At 35.7% G+C, this 18,995-nt stretch overlaps 1 protein-coding gene across 1 annotated transcript in view; it reads right to left on the bottom strand.

The window, feature by feature from the left end:
* The window catches only part of defl (Integrator complex subunit 7), a 301,189-nt gene that overhangs the window by 135,387 nt on the left and 146,807 nt on the right, over window positions 1-18,995 (bottom strand). The window contains exon 13 of the mRNA XM_090407701.1: window positions 5,428-5,613. Within this exon, the coding sequence (XP_090263827.1) occupies window positions 5,428-5,613 (186 nt within the window). The remainder of the gene's footprint in view (window positions 1-5,427; window positions 5,614-18,995) is intronic.

The following is an 18,995-nucleotide window of genomic DNA, read 5'->3' as shown; positions in this document are numbered from 1 at the left end:
CTGCAGTATGTATGCATACATATAACCAACTGTCTAATGCGAAACAAAATCATGCCATTATTACAAACATATTCTAATAGAATTACAGCTGAAGCAACTAAGGATATGAAATCAGTGTAATGTGTATGTTAATTGCATTTGTTCTATGGCCAGCTTGCTTGTTGTGTGAGACAAAAAACTGCATGCCGCTTCTGCATGAAGTTGGCTAACAAACATTTAAAAGTCCTTATAAAGTTCCTCACATCCAAGACAAGATCTGAACTCAGGTCGTCTTTCCAACAAAGTGCAAATGCTGTGATGTCTTGTAACTACATTACAGATATACTCATTTGGATTATTTTGTATTTGTAGATTTTAGTAGCATTTACATATACTTTCTTATCTCAGTACTGGTTGTATTGGCTACTAAAATGTACAAATATAAAATAATCCAAATAGCATCAGCACCTCTAGGGTGTAGTCATGAGGACATTACATTTGCACTTTGTTGGAAAGATCAGAGTTCAAATCTTATCTAGGATGTGAGGGACCTTTACAAGGACTTTCAAATAAAAGTCTGTTAGTCAGACAATTTGAGAGATCCATTCACTTAATTTAACCATATTTTGTGGAATTTCTTATAGTGTAGTTATGGCATGATTCTTTTAATATTTAGGAGCTAATTCGAATCCTAATACAACCTTATAATGATGACATCACAATGACCCGATTATTTTGTATTTGTAGCATTTAATAACCAATAGGCTCAGGAATTCTCCTCAGAATTTTCAATATGCCATATTGATAGTCAGTTTATATAAAACATACTGCAAAGTTTTGAGAATATGCATTAAATGCCACAGGGTTAAGTTTTAATAGCGATCCCTATCAAGAAATATAAAATTTATATACCAAGTTTTAAGTAGCCTGTGATAGTATATAGTATACAAGAAATTACATCAGAATAATTTGCATATAATTATATGCCTCTAACCACTCGGCCAACCCAGGCTGGCTGAGTGGTTAGAATATCCGCTCTCCAGGCTGCAGGTTCGAATCCCGCTTGGAGCATGGATGTTTGTGATTGTCTGTGAAAATCTAGTGGTGGAAGTGGGCGGTAGATGGAGTTGCAGTAGATGATGGTAGTTGAGTGGCGGAGACAGAGTTGTAGAGTAGGTGCCCTCCCTCAATGAGTCTTTGGACTACCTGGAGGTGTCATATAATAAAATTTGCATTTAATAAAAGCATTTTATTAATCTCAATTCAATTTAAATATATTAAAAATAGTGCCAACTGCTAAGTTATAATAGTGCAAATTAATCATTATGATAGATTTGTGAATCAAACTAATATGCTCTTTAATTGAAATTACAAGCTACATTTCAAATTTTATATCAAGATCATCTTCAGAAGTACACACCCATACTATGAAGCTCAAAAGCTACTTCCTACTGCAAGCTACATGTCTGGAGCTATGTGACCTGTCTATGAGTTCTATTTCAATCATCTATCTTCTGGATCATCCAGTGTAGGCACTGCAAAACTTTTTATTTACCACCACATTCCAGATTTCTGATGGTTTTTCTACCTCAAGTGTTGATATACGCTCTGCTTGTATTCCTCCTGGATAGTTTTTTGAAACTTTCCAGCATTTGTTACCTCATTATGAGGTTTAATGGAAAAAATATAGCACAGAGAAACAATAAAATACAAGTTTATAGGATCCTATATTTTGTCTCTGTCAAAGGAATACAATCTTAAAATTGTAAAAGCACATATAAAAACACTCAAAACAATAAGCAGAAAAAAATTAGACTAAATGCCTAACGTCTTATGATGTGTGCCCTCTATGGGTGTTGTTGGCTAGCCTTAGCTGCTGGGCAGGAGTAGGCCTAAGAATTAGTTTCCCAAATCTTGGGAAGTTTAACACAACCACATTTATTAAGATCAGGCTGGTTCAACAAATCTGCTGCTGCTGATTCTAAGAAAAGCCAAGTGAATATATGTTGCAGTGAAGCATAGCAGTTTTTTTTTTTTTTTTCTGTTTGAGTCTGTGCAAGGTATTCAAAGCATGGTCAGCTTCCACACAAACCACAGTTATAATGGCAGATATATTTCTTGTGGTCTTCTAGGCAGATCTTTCATTTTGACCAAATACGATAATTATTTGCAAGAGCAAGGAAAAACAAAGAACTTTGTAAACGCCTGGAAACTAGACAGGGGAGAGAGTGGATAAGGGCAGCCAGCTTCAGATGAGGTTTGAAAGCAGAAGGTTATATATATTTTTTTTTTAGAGTTCTGGCTATTTTTTCTGAGGTACATCAGATATAAGGAATAGTGATAGCATTACTATAGTCTGTTTGTAGAGAGGGATGTGAGGAGAAGGAAAGAAAAACCAATTTGTTAATTTTTTTAATATTGTAACCATTGGACAGGAAGGTCACTAGGACTTCCTGTCCAATGATCTCTATGTCTCATAGTGGGTGCTGTGATGACTCCCCCCCCCCCTCTTTTAAGTTAGCCAAACAATTAGTTGTCTTTAACCCCACTTACTATCATACTTCTTATATTAACAATTCCACTCGGTTCAGATCTTTATTTCAAAATTTAGTTTTAAATAATAATGATATCATGGTGAGCTTTGATATCAACTCTATTTACCAATATCCCCCTTTCTAACACCTTATCTTTACTGAAAAATGATATTCTCTCTCTGATATCATTGATCTTTTCAATTTTACCATCCATGCTGGCTACTTCTCTTTGAAAGATACCATATACAAACAGAGGGTACAGCCATGGGATGCCCCTCCAGCCAATTTCTTTACGGAACATTTTGAAAAACATGCCCCTGATGGTGCCATTCTCAAACCTTTTATCTGGCTATGATATATTGATGATATGTTCTCTATTTGGCCATATAACCCAGACATATTAGACTCTCCTCTACCTCAATGCCAAGCACCCCCAGAATCTAGTTCATCACAGAAAAGAAAATAACAATAGACTGCCTTTTCTAGATACTCTAATCATGCACCTTCCCAATGGTAACTTTTCTTTCTCAGTTTACAGAAAATCCACCCACCCACACAGATAGATATGTATATAAACTTTCCCATCCCTCCCTCTCAACAGTATGGTATTTTCAAAACCATTGTCAACAGAGCCTCCAACCTCTGTTCTACTCAGGCTTCCTTTTCAGGTGAACTCTCCTTAATTCATCAGACCTTCCTGCCCAGTGGTTACAATACTAAAAAGATTAACAAATTGGTTTTTCCTTTCTTCTCCTCACATGCCTCATTACAAATAGACTACTACAGTAATGCTATTAATATTACCTATATCCAGGAAACCTCAGAAAAAAGAGCCAGAACGCTAAAAAAAAATATAATCTCTGTACTGCTTTCAAACTTGATCTGAGGCTGGCTGCCCTTATCTGCTCTCCTAAGGATACCCACTCCATCCCCCTCTCTTTTCCAGATGTTTACAAGGTTCCTCATTTTCCTTGTTCTGGCAAATTATCTTACTATGGTCAAACTGGGAGATCTGAGTAGAAGAACACAAGAAATACATATGCTACCATAAGTGTGGTCAGTCTGGTCTAGCTGACCATGCTTTGGATACCTTGCACAGAATCAAATAGAAAAAAAAAAAAACTGCCATGCTTCACTGCAACATATATAAAACTTGAAAGGCTTTTCTTAGAATCAGCAGCAGATTTGTTAAATCAGCCTAAACGTATTAAATATGGTTGTGTTAAACTTCTCAAGATGTGGAAAACTTTAATTCTTTGGTCTCCTATACAACAACCAGCAGTACCCATCTAAGCCTATCAACCAGCAGTACCCAAAGGTTCTCTCACAGGAATTTAGGCTTTTAGTCTAATTTTTTTCCCCACTTATTGTTTTGAATGTTTTTTAAGTGATCATTTTACAATTTTAAGATTGTTTCTGTGACTGAGATGAAATATAGGATCCAATAAACTTGTATTTTATTGTTTCTCTGTGCTAATATAATGAATACCATTCCATTAAACCTAATAATGAGTTTGAATCAGCAAAAATAAGCCCAAATACAAGACATTTTTACCTCCTTTTAATAATTATTCAAAATAATTACTCCATATTTAGAATATCTTTTTCTTCAGTTTTTATATGACCTTCATTGATCATTTGATTGCTTTTGGGTCACTCATTCATTCATTTCTAAGAGTTATTAGTGATTACAAAACATTTTACTACAATGATAGATTTAATAATAATAATAATAATAATAATAATAATAAATACTTATAATTTTATTTACTTTTTTCTAAATATAATGCTAGTTTTTTAATCTTTAACCCTTTTTTTAATAGCAATTGCAATTGTAACAGTAACGGAATTTTTTTTTTATGCTTAACCCTCTTCTAATAGTAATTGCAGTCTTAAGAGTTTGAACAACCTTTAAGTATGCAATTGTTATTAAAATTTTTTTTTTTTTTCAAATTTATGAAGTATACTGACTTAATCTGGCCTATGAAATAACTGAGTTTTACTCCATTTTTTCAATGGCCACACACAATGAAGACAGCACCAATATAAAGTAATTGCAAATGATCAAAATGTTAGATATCAGATAAAAGAAAACATATGGTGCCTTGGCTTTCCAAAAGTGTGGTCTGCTGCATGGTATTGGTCTTCAGGAAAAAAAGTTACTGGTGCTCAGTAAGCAAATTTAAATATGGCATGTGCATTAATGTCAATAGAGAAAATCAAATTATAAATGATAAAAAAAAAGATAAAAAATTAAACAGAAATGTGTAACTATTGCTTATTCTGGAGGAGAGTGATTCAGCTCATAGACATCAACCTCTGTCTCACAGGTGCACTGTTTCAGCTCTATGTCTCTACTACAGGTACTTCCATGGTCACTGTTCTAGTGAACTGGCAAACATTATTCCTCTGCTTTCTGACTAGTTTTTAAACCAACAGCAGCTGCTGTTGGTTTAAAATCCCTTTCATGTTCCACCACTACAACCTCCAGATTTTCAAGGAAAATATCAATAGATTTCTTCTTTCTCAATCCTTACCTGCATCCAACACACAACACTGATGTGCTATGGATTGTTATATATCTTGTGTGTGGAATATACATAGAAAACAGACTTGAATCAATAATGAATCAATACTTCATTAAAATACCAAATCAGATACCTAAAAATATCAGATGTACATAAGTATATGCGATGGGCTACAAAAAATTAAGCTGAAAAAACTCCTCAGCTATGTAGAGTTTTGGGAAAATGCTGTTCTAGTTAGTTAATCTATCCTCATTTGAAAAACTATCTAGAAATTTTCTCTTATCATAGAATTTTTGAATGGTAAAGATTTATAATTTTTTTAATAAAAAATATAATTTATGACCAGAGCTTAAATTAATTGAAATGCACATTAAAAATTGCATTACTCTATCACAAATTTGGGAAAAAATGTGAGCAGCAAACTGGTGATGTCCATATCTAGTTGCCTGTCGTGCTACCCTATATGCTGACCACATGTCCACACTTTCTACAGCTTTCAGGATAGCACTACTATCTTGAGATAACCAAGGTCTGTCAATTCCAGCTTGAAAGAGTAATGTACACACCATAACCTAGAAAGTGAATTTAAAAAGAAACATTTCAATTTACACTATCTTAGGCTAATACAATAACAATACTAAAAAGCTGAAATAACACAACTTCAAGTAGAGAATCAAAATCAAAATAATTGATTTTGATACCTAATTAATAATCAATACATAATAAATGAATGATCAAAGAAGTCTCTAATGAGTGGCACAACAGAGAAAGAAAGAATGAAAGGAGCAATACTATATAATGATACCATGATCAGGGTTTGTTTGATGGGAGTGTAATAAAATTGTCTTTTCCTGGTGAAAATATTGCAGATGCTAGTGATGCTATTAATATGCAAACAAAAAGAGTACAAAGGTTCATAATTTTTGGCAGGAATGACTGATTTGAAAGGTGAGAAGTATGGAATGAAACAGAGGATTTGAAGAATTACTGAAAGAAGTGAAAAGAGAAAAAGTGAGAGAGTAAAGATGGCAACTCTGTTTTCAAGGCATGATATGAAAATATTGTTCAATAAGAGAATGGAAGTTCCCAAAATCATGAAAACTAAAGTGAATTGAGAAGATGGATCATAATTGCAAAAGAATCAATGCATAGGTTGTGCAGGAGAATGGTGTGTAATTTGTAGACATAAGGAGTGAATCTGCTAATGAAAGGACTTATATACTGAATGATGGATTACACTTGAATAGATATGAAGTTAGGTGCCTGGAATAAATATTGTTCAGTGAGAGAATGAATATACAAAATCACAGAAACCCAAGTTATTTGGTGAGATGCAGGAATTCTTGAGGGAAATGAGTGTGTGAATGAGAAAGATTGAAAAACAGTGAATGCAGTTTCATGTGTATCAATTCTGAATGGGACAGTCCTTAAAAGTTGTAAGGGTACCTGTGAGACCCATGTAGATATTGCAGTTGACATTAACTAAAGTCAGAATGAACAATTTCTAGCCCTAAAATTATAGGCATTAATGATGCCTGGTTAATAGATGGATGACACAGTTCTTCATCATAATAATCAAATTCCTGCCATGTACCCTCAAGGGGTGTACAGGATATGATAGTACTACATGAAAAATTTACATCAATACTAACTTCCTATCTACAATTTTCCTCCAGATCAGTCTGTTACTTGTCAAGACTCCAATATTATCAGATCTTATATTTCTGTCGTCTAAGGCACTTTGTACCGTATCAATCCACCTATATCTTGGTCTTCCTCTGGGTCATTTTCCTGCCAACCTGGCAGAGAACGCTTGTTTTGCCAATCTTTCCTTGCCTATTCTGTTTAAATGATCATACCACCTGAGATTAGTTCGGCTAAGATTCCTGGATGCTGACCAATGTCAAGTTCTTTCCTAATATCCTCATTTTTAATATGATATTGCCATTGATGCCATCTGTTCATGCCTCTAATCTTTCTCACGATTCTCATATCTGTGGTCTCTAGTCTTTGGTCGAGTGTTTTACTTCTGACCCAGTTCTCAGATCCATAAATTAAAACTGGTTTCAACACAGTCTAGTATACAGCAAATTTAGTGTTCCGACTAATTTCTCTCTTATTCCATATGAATTTATTCAATTGACTTCCTACTATACCAGCTTTATTGATTCTGTTGTCTATTTCCATATTTAATTTACCATCTTCAGTAAAAATAGTGCCTAAGTAGGTGAAATGTTTTACTTGTTCCACAGGTTCTACGTTCACAATGCAGTTGACATTTTCAAAGATTCTGCTTATTTTCATTGTCTTTGTCTTTTTTATTGCTGACCTTCATACCATATCTATTACAACAGTTATTCAATTTAGTCAGGGAATCTTACAGACTCATAGCAGATTTATTGATAAGTATAACATCGTCAGCATAAAGCAAAGAGCTGACATTAACATCTCCAATTTTGATATCATCTTTGATATCACTTTCCTTCATAATGTGATCCATATAGATAATGAATAACAGAGGGGATAATGTACATCCTTGTCTCACCCACATTTAACATTAAACCATCTTCCTGTACTTCCTTATTCTAACTGCTGACTTACAACTCAAATAAAGACTAAGAATTGCTTGATATAATGCCCCATTGACATCATATAACTGTAGCGTATTGAATAGCTTCTCTCTTGGCATCTTATCATATGCCTTTTCCAGATCTACAAATCTCAAATAGAGATCTTTGTTATATTCCCATGATTTCTCCACTATTTGTCGTAAATTGAAGATCTGATCCTGACAGCCTCTATCTGGCCTGAATCCAGCTTGTTCTTCAAGCTTTTCTTCTACAATTCTTCTCAATCGTTTCTCAACTATACTTGCATATATCTTACCAGGAACACTCAGTAGGGAAATACCTCTGTAATTCTCACATTCAGTTTTATTTCCCTTTTTATATATGAGTACTATGAGAGCTCTACTCCAATCACTGCGAATTCGTCCCTCTGTTTCCCTCATATTCTGAACTATGCAGTGGAGCTACTGCAAGATTTTTATACCACCATACTTCAACATTTCTGGTCGAATATCATCTACTCCTTCTGCCTTTCCACATTTTAAGACTTGGATGGTTTTTTCTACTTCAAGCATGGATATGTATTCCTGACTGTATGCGTGTTGAGTGTTTTTTACCACTGTGCTATCACTGTTTCTTTCATTTAGCAATTTCTCGAAGTAATTACTCCATACTTCAAGGATATGTTTTTCTCCCATTTCATTTCACCTTTATCATCTCTAACTCCTTTTACAGTACTCTTTCCTCCATTTCTAAGCTTCTTCAACAACCTCCAAAATATTTTGCCACCTACTTGATATTTATTTTCTATGTTCTTACCAAAGTCCTCTCATGACTTTTGTTTAGCTAGTTTTACACAGTGTTTAGCTTTCTTACATTTCTCTCTGTACTCTCTAAGAGCACAAGTTGACTTATTTGCCAGGAACGTTTGATATGCTTTCTTCTTTTCCTTCACTGCCTCTAACTTCCTGTGTCCACCATGGAGTTCTTATTTTTCGATCCTTGCAGACAACTTCAACACATGCCTCTCTAGCTGAATCAATCAAGGTTTTCTTCAAGGCTTGCCACTGAATCTCTAAAGTTTGGTCCTGTTTTCAAACGCTTTCATTTTTCTTCAATAATCTTTGTGTATTTTAGTCTACAGTTCACATCAGAGAGCTGCTCAAGTTTTATTCACTTTAAAACTTTCTTACATATTATTCTTTTCAATATGAAATTCAATTTTATCCTGCTCAAGATTAAATAGTGATCACTTCCAATTTCAAATCCACTGTACACGCTGGTGTTCTGCACAAGGGAGAAAATATCACTATCAACAATAACATAGTCAATGAGACTTTTCTTATTTCTTGCCTCTTCTCTCCATGTGAATTGTGCACATTTTTATGTTGGAACATGGTGTTAATAATAACCAGTCCATGTCCTGAGCAGAAATCCTACAAATATTTGTCATTATTATTAGCTTTCCTCTTTTCTCCAAATTTTCCCAATATATTTTTGTACGTCTGACAATCATTTCCTACTCTGCTATTTAAATCCCCAACAAGGACCAACTTTTCCTTTTTCATTGTGTCAGATGCTTTCTCTAAAGCATCAAAAAATTCCTCCACTTCTACCTTAGTAGAACCTTCTGTGGGACCATAGGTACAAATAAGTCTCATTGTCCAATTTCCCATTCTGATATTTGCCCACATCACCTTACTTGAGACTGCCTGTCATTCAAGATTAGGCTCGTATTTAGTGTTGAATACAATGGCTACTCCTCCTTTTCCATGATTATCATTGCCTGAATATAACATTTTGTATTTATTGCTCAGAAAATTCTCACCAGTTTTTGTCTTTTTTGTTTCAGTCACCCCTATTATGTCGATCTGGTACTTATCTAATTCCTCAGCTAGCTCCATTTCTTTGCCATTCAGGCTTCTTATGTTGATAGTACCGATCTCTAACTCTGGTGATGTTGAGTTGGGGTATTTTTTCAGATTTGTTCCAGTAGCTGACTTTTTGCTGTTTGCCCTGGTTCCCTGGCGAAAACAACGGGGGCCTTGTTTAATCGGGCAATGCCCCAGCCGGCATGAAATTTTGTCATGTTGTACTATCATTTTGTAATTTGCCGTGTGGACAGACTTATGTGTTCGTCGAACATGTTGTTTATTATTTTAACGGTATAATAGAACACAGAAACTAACCCATATAAATCAGAGAGATTGTTCTTAGAGGCGACAGAAGCCCTAAAACACACTCCAAATCTCAACAAATATGGCTGTATTAACTTGCCGAAGATCTGGGAGACAGTCATATTAAGGAAAAACTAGCACTTTTCTAGGACTCTAGCAATATATGATAGCGTTTTTTTTTTTTTTTTTTTTTTTTTTTTCAGATAGAGGGCGCCAAAATCAGGACTCTAGTCTTTGTGTTGCTGCTACAATTTTGTTAATGTACACCATGTTGTTTTAGTCTCGCGTATTGTGACAAACAGTGTTTTTGTGCTCTGAAGATGCTGGTTATAATACCAGCGAAATATCAGCATCAAGTTAATAAATCAATTATTTACTTAGTTTCTGTGTTCTATTATACCGTTAAAATAATAAACAACATTTTGTAATTTGGTTTAAGCCAATAAGAATTACAATTTGGTCGGCTAAATCCCAAATTGCCAGCCCATCATCGTTCATTCAGTATCCAGGTAGATACCCAACAGGGTGCACCACAAGAAGGTGAGGATTGGACATTAGGTCAGAAGCCCTGGTTGGTTCTCTGCATTACTTTAAAGGCTATGTGGAGGTTTCCTTTCAGTTATACAGCTTTGACCCTTAAGCACACCTGGATGACATAGTTACAAGTATAAAACATAAGGGGTATTGTATTTTCATGAAGGATGAGAACAGGGGGAGGCACTGTTAATGACAATAGAAATGCAATAAGCTTCATGGCAGAAGCTTATCATGAAGAGTGTTGGATGCAGTGCATTTAAGGATAACTGGTATGAGAAAAAATGCAACAGGAAGAAATGCACAATAGGTTACAAGTATGGACCAGGGAGTGCAAAAGAAGATACAGGTGCCATGTATTGGTAGATTGGCTCAACATACAAAAACATACTGTGTTGTTTAATATTTTCTAATATATTCCTTATGTAGTAATAAATATTTTTTTATATCAACATTTTGTTACTTATTTAATTATTTATCTTAGATTAGTGTATTTTTATGCAATTTGGTGGAAAAAAAAAAAAAAGGGTGGGCTCCAAATTTTGAAAATTCCTCGAACTCTGAGGAAAAAAGTGCTCAAAATGCATATTCTCATATGTATATTATATATTGGCAAAATATTTCAAGTAACAATTAAAAATACTTTTTTGGAATAGTTTTTATTTAATTTCCAAAAGTTGATAAAATTGGAGCTATCCCCTTCTTGCTGTTGTGAAATTTTGAAAAATAAGTCTTCAAAATTATGGAAGGATAAATTTAATGAATGCAGATGGCAAGGAGGTGACAGAAGCAGAAGAACTAGTTAAATCAGTGAATAATCAGTGAAGGTGACAGAAGCAGAAGAACTAGTTGAATTACTGAATAATCAGTGAGTGTGGATTATCTAGGTGGAAATAATGTTAGTGACTGATGTGACAGAGATCAACATGAGAAAAGAGGAAGATGAAAGATGTTCGAGATATTAAGAAATCTCAATGCGTATACAGCTATGGAATTGAATGAGACATAAGCTAATGCCTTATGGGAAGGTGCAAAAGGAATGATAATACTATAACTAAACTGTTTAATATGAAGTCTCAGTACTGAGACTTCAAATTAATCAGAGAATGGTATACGGTGGAGCTGACTTGGAAAGAAGGCAAGTGACCAGTGGTGGGGCTCCGTATTTGGGCAACTGCTATCCAAACTCTAAATCAATGTTACATTGGGGAATTATTTGTGGGGAAATATCCAACTATTTACTGATGATGCTGAACTGGAGAGGGAAATAGTAAATAAAGGTGTAGATAGGCAGAGCTCCTGCAGAATAATCTAAATAGACTGGTAGTATAGGCAAAAGTTAATGATGTCAAATCTGTCAAGTTATGTAATTTGAGATGAAAAAAAAAAAGCTACAGCCTTTCTTGTAGTCTAGTTCTAAAGATGTAACTAAACTGATGAGACTAGGATTTTGAGGGTAATAGTGCACATCTGAAGTTCAGAAAATATCTCACAAAAGTAAATTAACTCAAAGAACACATGGATATTGAAAACCACTGACAAATACAGTTAAGGAAGTTATCATACTTCTTTATAAGGCTCTGATATAATCTCATATCAAAGACACTGCAATTTTATAACCTAGATTTCTTGGAGATGAAGTGCTGGCAAGGATCTCCAGAAATGAGTGACAAAGATGATTAGAGGTCAGTGGAATGCTTCTTGTGAAGTTTGTTGGGTTGCAAAATATGATTGATAGGCAGGGAAAAAAAGGATTATGATAAAAAAGTAAACAAAAGGTTTCACAGGATAGATGTAGAAGAAGAAATAAGAAGAGTATAATTAGCAAAAGTAGGACTAGATTTATTGCTTGGAAAGTAATGAATAAATGGAATGGGATGCTAGAGGCAGTTATGTTTTGAAGGCAAAATATGATTGGGCACTACTTTAGAATGAGTTTCCTGTAATGATTCTTTGGACTATATGGAAATATACAAATAATAATAATAAATCTATCATTAATAAGTGTCTTTATGGCTGAGTGATTTGGCATATATCATATGCCTCTAAAAGAAATTCGACTCATCTTGCTTTTCAGTTGTTGTTTTCAGGCAGCCAAGTCAGCAGTCTTCGATAAAAACTACAGGTCCCACACCCCCCTCCATGAAAAAAAAAAAAAAAAAACTTTCATGTTTATGCCTTATCCAAAGCAGACAAATTGGCATACACACACTTACATCTCAGAGAAATAACTGACTGTGGACATATGCTAATCATCTTATCCCACCGATAACATGCAGAATGATAATGAACTGACAAAAATGTAAGTAAAAAGTCATTGTTATTATTATTACTATTGCATTGCCATCTACAAGTAATCTATCACCATCTATATCTGAAGTAATTCATGATATCAGATTTATGTTGCTGCAATCCAGCTTATATCTGTATACTGGCTTCGAAAGAATTCATATCCTGAGCTCAAGCCACTCTATTCTGAAAGTACATTGCAAGCATTTATCATTCTGCTAAATTTTTTCTGAGAGTTTCAAATCCTCTATAAATATATATATATTTTTTATGATTTTCACTTACAAAAGGTATATACATAGAGTACATTTTTAACATAATCTGGAAACCCTATTCTAGAGACCCAACATTTTTTCAAGTCACCTCATATAAGCAGAGTGGTAGTCTCACAATGAGTAACGGGCTTCATCTTCAACCTAAAGACATTCATACCCATGGTGGATTAACTTATAGCTTATACACTTGACAATCATGATGGCATACTGCTTGCAAGTTAAAGTTAAATCAGCTACAAAATAAATACCCAAATAAATGCTATAGGTCTATGTCACATAGTTTAAAAAATATGTACTCATGCCATGTGCAAGCCGAATCTAGTGTTCTGGTGTAGTCAAAATTATGTTTCATGCTCAAACTTTTTTATGTGATGTCCCACCCACAAAAGTTTGTAGGCATTAGTATTATGGGTAAAATAAGGTTGTTGTTTTTTATTTATTATTATTCTATTTACTTATTTACTTTTTTACTGAATCCATAAAACCCCAATTTACAAACCAAACAAGCAACATTTTCACACCACTTTAGACCTCCATTAAGTAGCAGTGGTCTCACACCAGATGAAATACATCTTCCACCCTAATGGTCACAAACATCCATGTCCACAGCAGAATTCAAACCTGTAGCCTGTTGGTTGGAGAGTGGGTGTGCTAACCAGTCAGCCAACCAGGCTAGCTCATAATTTAATCCTCTAAGATGAAACTTGGGTTTAGCACTCAATATATCTGGCAGAATAATAAAACATTCTGTGAAGGGGACTGGTAGAGAGAATCCAGAGGTGAGTGAGTGATCAAGATAGTGAGAGGTCTATAAAATGTTCTTTATGGTAATAAATTAAAGACAACTTACAAAAATGTTGATTGATGGAAAAGGAAGGAGATATAATAGAAACATAAAAGTTACTAAATGGGTTTTACAGGATTGTAACAGCATAAGAAATTTTTTCATGACAAACATCACACAACTTCCAGTGTGGGAGGGGGGTCCCCACACTAGAAGCTGTGTAAGAATGGTTAGCAAGAGTGTAGGACCAGATATTTTGCTTGGAGAGTGGTAAACGAATGGGAATGGATTGCTAGAGGTGGTCCTGAGTATCCTATCAGTGAATGAGTTGAAGGAATATGATATGTGCTAAGTGAATAATGGTTAATGGGCTTCCCATGATGAATCTTTGGACTTCAAGGAGATGCTTATGTATTAACACGTTCGCTGCCAACTACGAGTATACTCGTAGTTGGTAAACCAGCTACAAGTATACTCGTATGATGCTTACCGCTGGCAACGAGATTACTGTACTGACCTTGAAGAAGTGAAAATGCTTGGCTTGTGGGGCTAGCATCAAAACTGTGTATTCTCATAGATCGTATATGCTCTGTACAAGCCAACTATGAGTATACTCGTATGACGCTTACCGCCGGCAACGAGATTACCATACTGACCTTGAAGAAGTGAAATTGCTCGGCGTAGGGGAACAGACTATGCCGAAGTAGCGTGGCAGCGAACGTGTTAAATAGTTACAAACAAATACCAAACTGATTACTAAATCAAACAGTTCCATCCCCATAGGATTTTTTTCCTTCAAAATACAATTACCTTTAAGAAAACCGCCCTCTTGAAAATCCTTTTAGTGGAACACAGTGCTTTTAATCACTAATTTTCACATCCTATTGCAGGTTTATATTTTTCTTGAACACTCAGAGGTAGAGGTCATTCAATCATCAAAACTTTTAAATCTTTTCTTCTCCTAACCAATGATTTCACTTCATTTATTTCACTCCCACTCATATCTCACAACATAAATCATAACTTAAGAGAAAAAAGCAGTATTCAAATTTCCAAATAGCATCTGTGTATAGGTAACTATACTATATAACAGATGAGACACTTTTTTTCTTACCATAACCCAACTCTAATTACAACTCAGTTCTACGTTCTTTTAAATTTCTTTTCTTTCCATGTTTTCATATTTGAAGATGTAGCACCTCAAGTTATTTGATATTTTCATAATAATATCATGTTCAGCACAAACTCTTTCTATAGTTCTATAATGTTGAAAAGACATGTATTTTCTTTCATTTAGTGTGTAAGTTTTAATTCCACAATTAAGTTTAATTATCCACCATTCCAAGTGGTTCCCCCCACTCCAACATCACTGACCAAGCAGGAAGAGAAGCAGAAGTCTTTGCTATAAGTAATGACGTAATATAAATTGTACATCTACCCACTCGAATCACTCATAACCTTCTTCACTCTCCTGGATCTCTTACGCTGGATCTCTTTTTGACAAGTTCTCCTTCCAGATATACCATAGAGGTCACCTCTCCTCTTGACAATTCAGACCACAGTCTTATACAAGTCTCTTCTCTCACAGAATGCCACTCCTCCAAACATTCTAAGCCTCACATCTTCTGGCACTACAAAGGAGTCAATTGGATGCTCTCCAGAATTTCTACTCCTCCTTTCCTTGGTCTGACTTACTTCACCTGACCCTGCTGTGAACAAGTCACAGAAATTATTCTCACTGGTATGAAAGCCTTCATCCCTCATTCAACCCATAATCCTCATCCACTTTCCAAGTCCTTGTTCAAATGAAAATGTTGTCTAGAGCTAATACACCCATCCTGCATCGTCTCTATAATTTATTATACATATCTGGTATCCCAATGCATGGAAGCAATCTCATATCCATTCTATTCCAAAAAAGGATGACAGAAGCCACCCTTTTTTGGAATATCTACCAACAATGGTCATCACCTCTGTCCTCTTCAAAATAATGGAGAAAATCATCAATAGCCAACTCCTCCACACACAGAGGTGCACCAATTAGTCAGTGAGAAACTTGTGTTGTCACCCTTGACATTTCCAAAGCTTCTGACCATGTGATGCATCAAGACCTACCAAACAAATTGCCATTCTTTGGTCTCTCTGTCACTCTCTGTAATTAGGTGGCCAGCTCTCTCTGTTCATTCCTCTACTTTCTATCGCACTTGTTAATACAAGGGCTGCAGCTGCCCAGCATCCCTTTTCTGTGCAACTGCAAACACACCAAACCTGCTTCTATTCATCATCTTTTATTCTATTCATCTCTGTCCTCTGGAACAGGCTTCCTCAAGAAGTATTCCCAAACAACTACAACCTGTAACTCCTCAAAATATAAAACATCAGTACACTTCTATTTCAGTCCTTCTGCACCTATTGATGTGCTTATAGGTTCCTCGACCTCTCGTGTATGAAATCAGTATAAATTAAAAAACTGTCACTATCTTACAAACAGCTTGGTTGTGAAGTTACTTCACAAATGTTTGTTTGCACATGGGGTAAATGATAAAATTAAGAATAGAATTTCTTGTCAAGTATACACACAATGGACAAAACATTAGAGATACTTACTAATAGCGTGTCAGTCCTCTAGTTCAAATAACTCTCCAAGGCATTGACTTCCTCAGATGCCAGAGATAATTGCAGCCATGCCTGTAGCAGCATTATCCACAACTGCACCTCAGACATTGGTCCTGGATACATGGATCTGATGTCTTGATTGAATTTAAATCCAGGAACCTTGGGGGATCACTGGATGGTCCCAAAATCAAATGAGTGTCCCTCAAGCCATGTCTGGGTCTTTGCATCCTGGTGGGGGATGGCATATTGTCCTGCTGAAACTGATCATCAGCTGCAGGATGCATGAAGGGCATGCAGGTGTGTAGGTGATCAGCCAGCACATTCTGGTAGTTCACAGTGTTTAAGAACCTCTCCAGACACACTACGGAACCTAATGTGTTACATGAGAAGGCTTCCCAAACAATCACAGAGTAACCACCACCTTCATGAACAGAGCCGATCTGGAATGACAGAGCCATGGCCTCATTCTGTTGATGCTCCACCCACACCTTCCCATCAGCTCAGTATACAGCTCTGATAACGGGGTTCATCAGGCCACATGACTCTAGTCCACTCTGCAGAGGCCCAGTTTTGATGGTCCCAACACCAGACAAGGTGCAATGCCTGATGATGAGCTGTCAACGGTTGTACATGATTAGGGCATCGCTTATGTAGCCCATGGTATGCAGAGTATGTCATACCATTTGCTTGCTAACACTGCTTGTACCTCCAACATTGAAACTGTATGTGATTTGGTCTGTATGAGCTTGAACAGTCAATGTCGACCCCAGTCATCAATGGCATGTGATTGACCAGTACTTGCTCACTGGGTGCTGGTACATCCGTTGAGGTATACTCGCGGCAGAACCTCGATAGTCCCAGAGAGTACTAGGAGTACAGAGAGTACTAGTTCTTAACACTTGGGCAATAAAATTAACAATGTGTCTTGCGCTAATAATACATCCACAATCAAAGTTGCAAAGATTGCCACATTTACCTATGTTCTTCAATTGCGATGCACTGTAGGGAAGCCCCAATGTCTGCCTACTGTTTGGGTACTTTTCACTCTGCGTGGGGGATTCCAGTGTCAACTTTCCATCACCCCTATCTCTAATGTTTTGTCTATTGAATGTAATTTACTTTCAGACCCTTTTACTGTTTTAATAATGCTATGATACACCACTCTGCTATTTGTTTATAGAAAGATGACTTTTACAACTGATTTAGCTGTCAGCTCTACTAGATACCCGAAGTCTGATTTTTGCTGGTGAGATTTCAATAAAGGTCAAAGCTGATCTGGGTGGTGGTGATTCTTCTCATAATGCATGACAATATGTTCATCTGAAAGGAAGTGTGCTATGCATTATGGGATATTAGGGCAATTATATCATCATCAAATTCCTGTCACTCCATATCATATCCTTATACCCTCAAGGGATTATACAGGATATGATAGTACTACATGAAAAATTTACATCATTACTAACTTCCTATTTACAATTTTCCTCCAAATCAGTCTGTTAAATGTCAAGACTCTAATATTATCAGGTCTTATATTTCTGTCTTCTAAGGCACTTTTTACTATATCAATCCAGCTATATCTTGGTATTATTCTGGGTCTTTTCCCTACCAACCTGGCAGAGAACACTTGTTTTGCTAATCTTTCATCTCCCATTCTGCTTAAATGACCATACCACCTGAGATTAGATCGGCTACATTCCTGGATGCTGACAATATCAAGTTCTTTCCTAATATCCTCGTTTTTAATATGATATTGCCATTGATGCCATCTGTTCGTGCCCCTAATCATTCTCAGGACTCTCATATCTGAAGTCTCTAGTCTTTGGTCAAGTGCTTTATTTCTAACTCAGCTCTCAGATCCATTAGTTAAAATTGGTTCAAACACTGTCTTGTATACAGCTCATTTAGTGTTTTCATTAATTTCTCTCTTATTCCATATAAATTTATTCAGTTGACTTCCTACCATACCAGCTTTGTTGATTCTGTTGTCTATCATCATCAAATTCCTGACATGTACCCTTAAGGGGTATACAGAATATGATAGTATTACATGAAAAATTTATATCATTACTAACTTCCTATCTACAATTTTCCTCCAAATCAGTCTGTTACTTGTCAATACTCCAACATTATCAGATCTTATATTTCTATAGTCTAATTCACTTTGTACATTAGACGATAGAAATGCACTTTGTACCGTATCGACTCAGAGGAAGACCACCTATTATCTTGGTCTTCCTCTGGGTCGTTTTCCTGCCAACCTGGCAAAGAACACTTGTTTTGCTAATCTTTCTTCGCCCATTCTGTTTAAGTGACCATACCAACTGAGATTAGCTCTCTAACGCATTCCTGGATGCTGACAATGTCAAGTTCTTTCCTAATATCCTCGTTTTTAATATGATATTGCCATTGATGCCATCTGTTCATGCCCCTAATCTTTCTCAGGACTCTCTTATCTGCATCTCTAGTCTTTGGTCAAGTGTTTTACTTCTAACTCAGCTCTCAGATCCATAAGTTAAAACTGGTTTGAACACTGTCTTGTATACAGCTAATTTAGTGTTCCGACTAATTTCTCTCTTATTCCATAAGAATTTATTCAGTTGACTGCCTACCATACCAGCTTTGTTGATTCTGTTGTCTATTTCCATATTTAATTTACCATCTTCACTAAAAATCGTGCCTAAGTAGCTGAAATCTTTTGCTTGTTCCACA

The sequence above is a fragment of the Typopeltis vanoorti genome, chromosome 17, assembly GCF_054136105.1.
Source record: "Typopeltis vanoorti isolate ZY-2024b chromosome 17, IOZ_Tvanoo_1.0, whole genome shotgun sequence".
NCBI lineage: Eukaryota > Metazoa > Arthropoda > Arachnida > Uropygi > Thelyphonidae > Typopeltis > Typopeltis vanoorti.
Note: the sequence above shows the minus strand (reverse complement) of the source record. Positions and strands in the feature narration are given on the sequence as shown.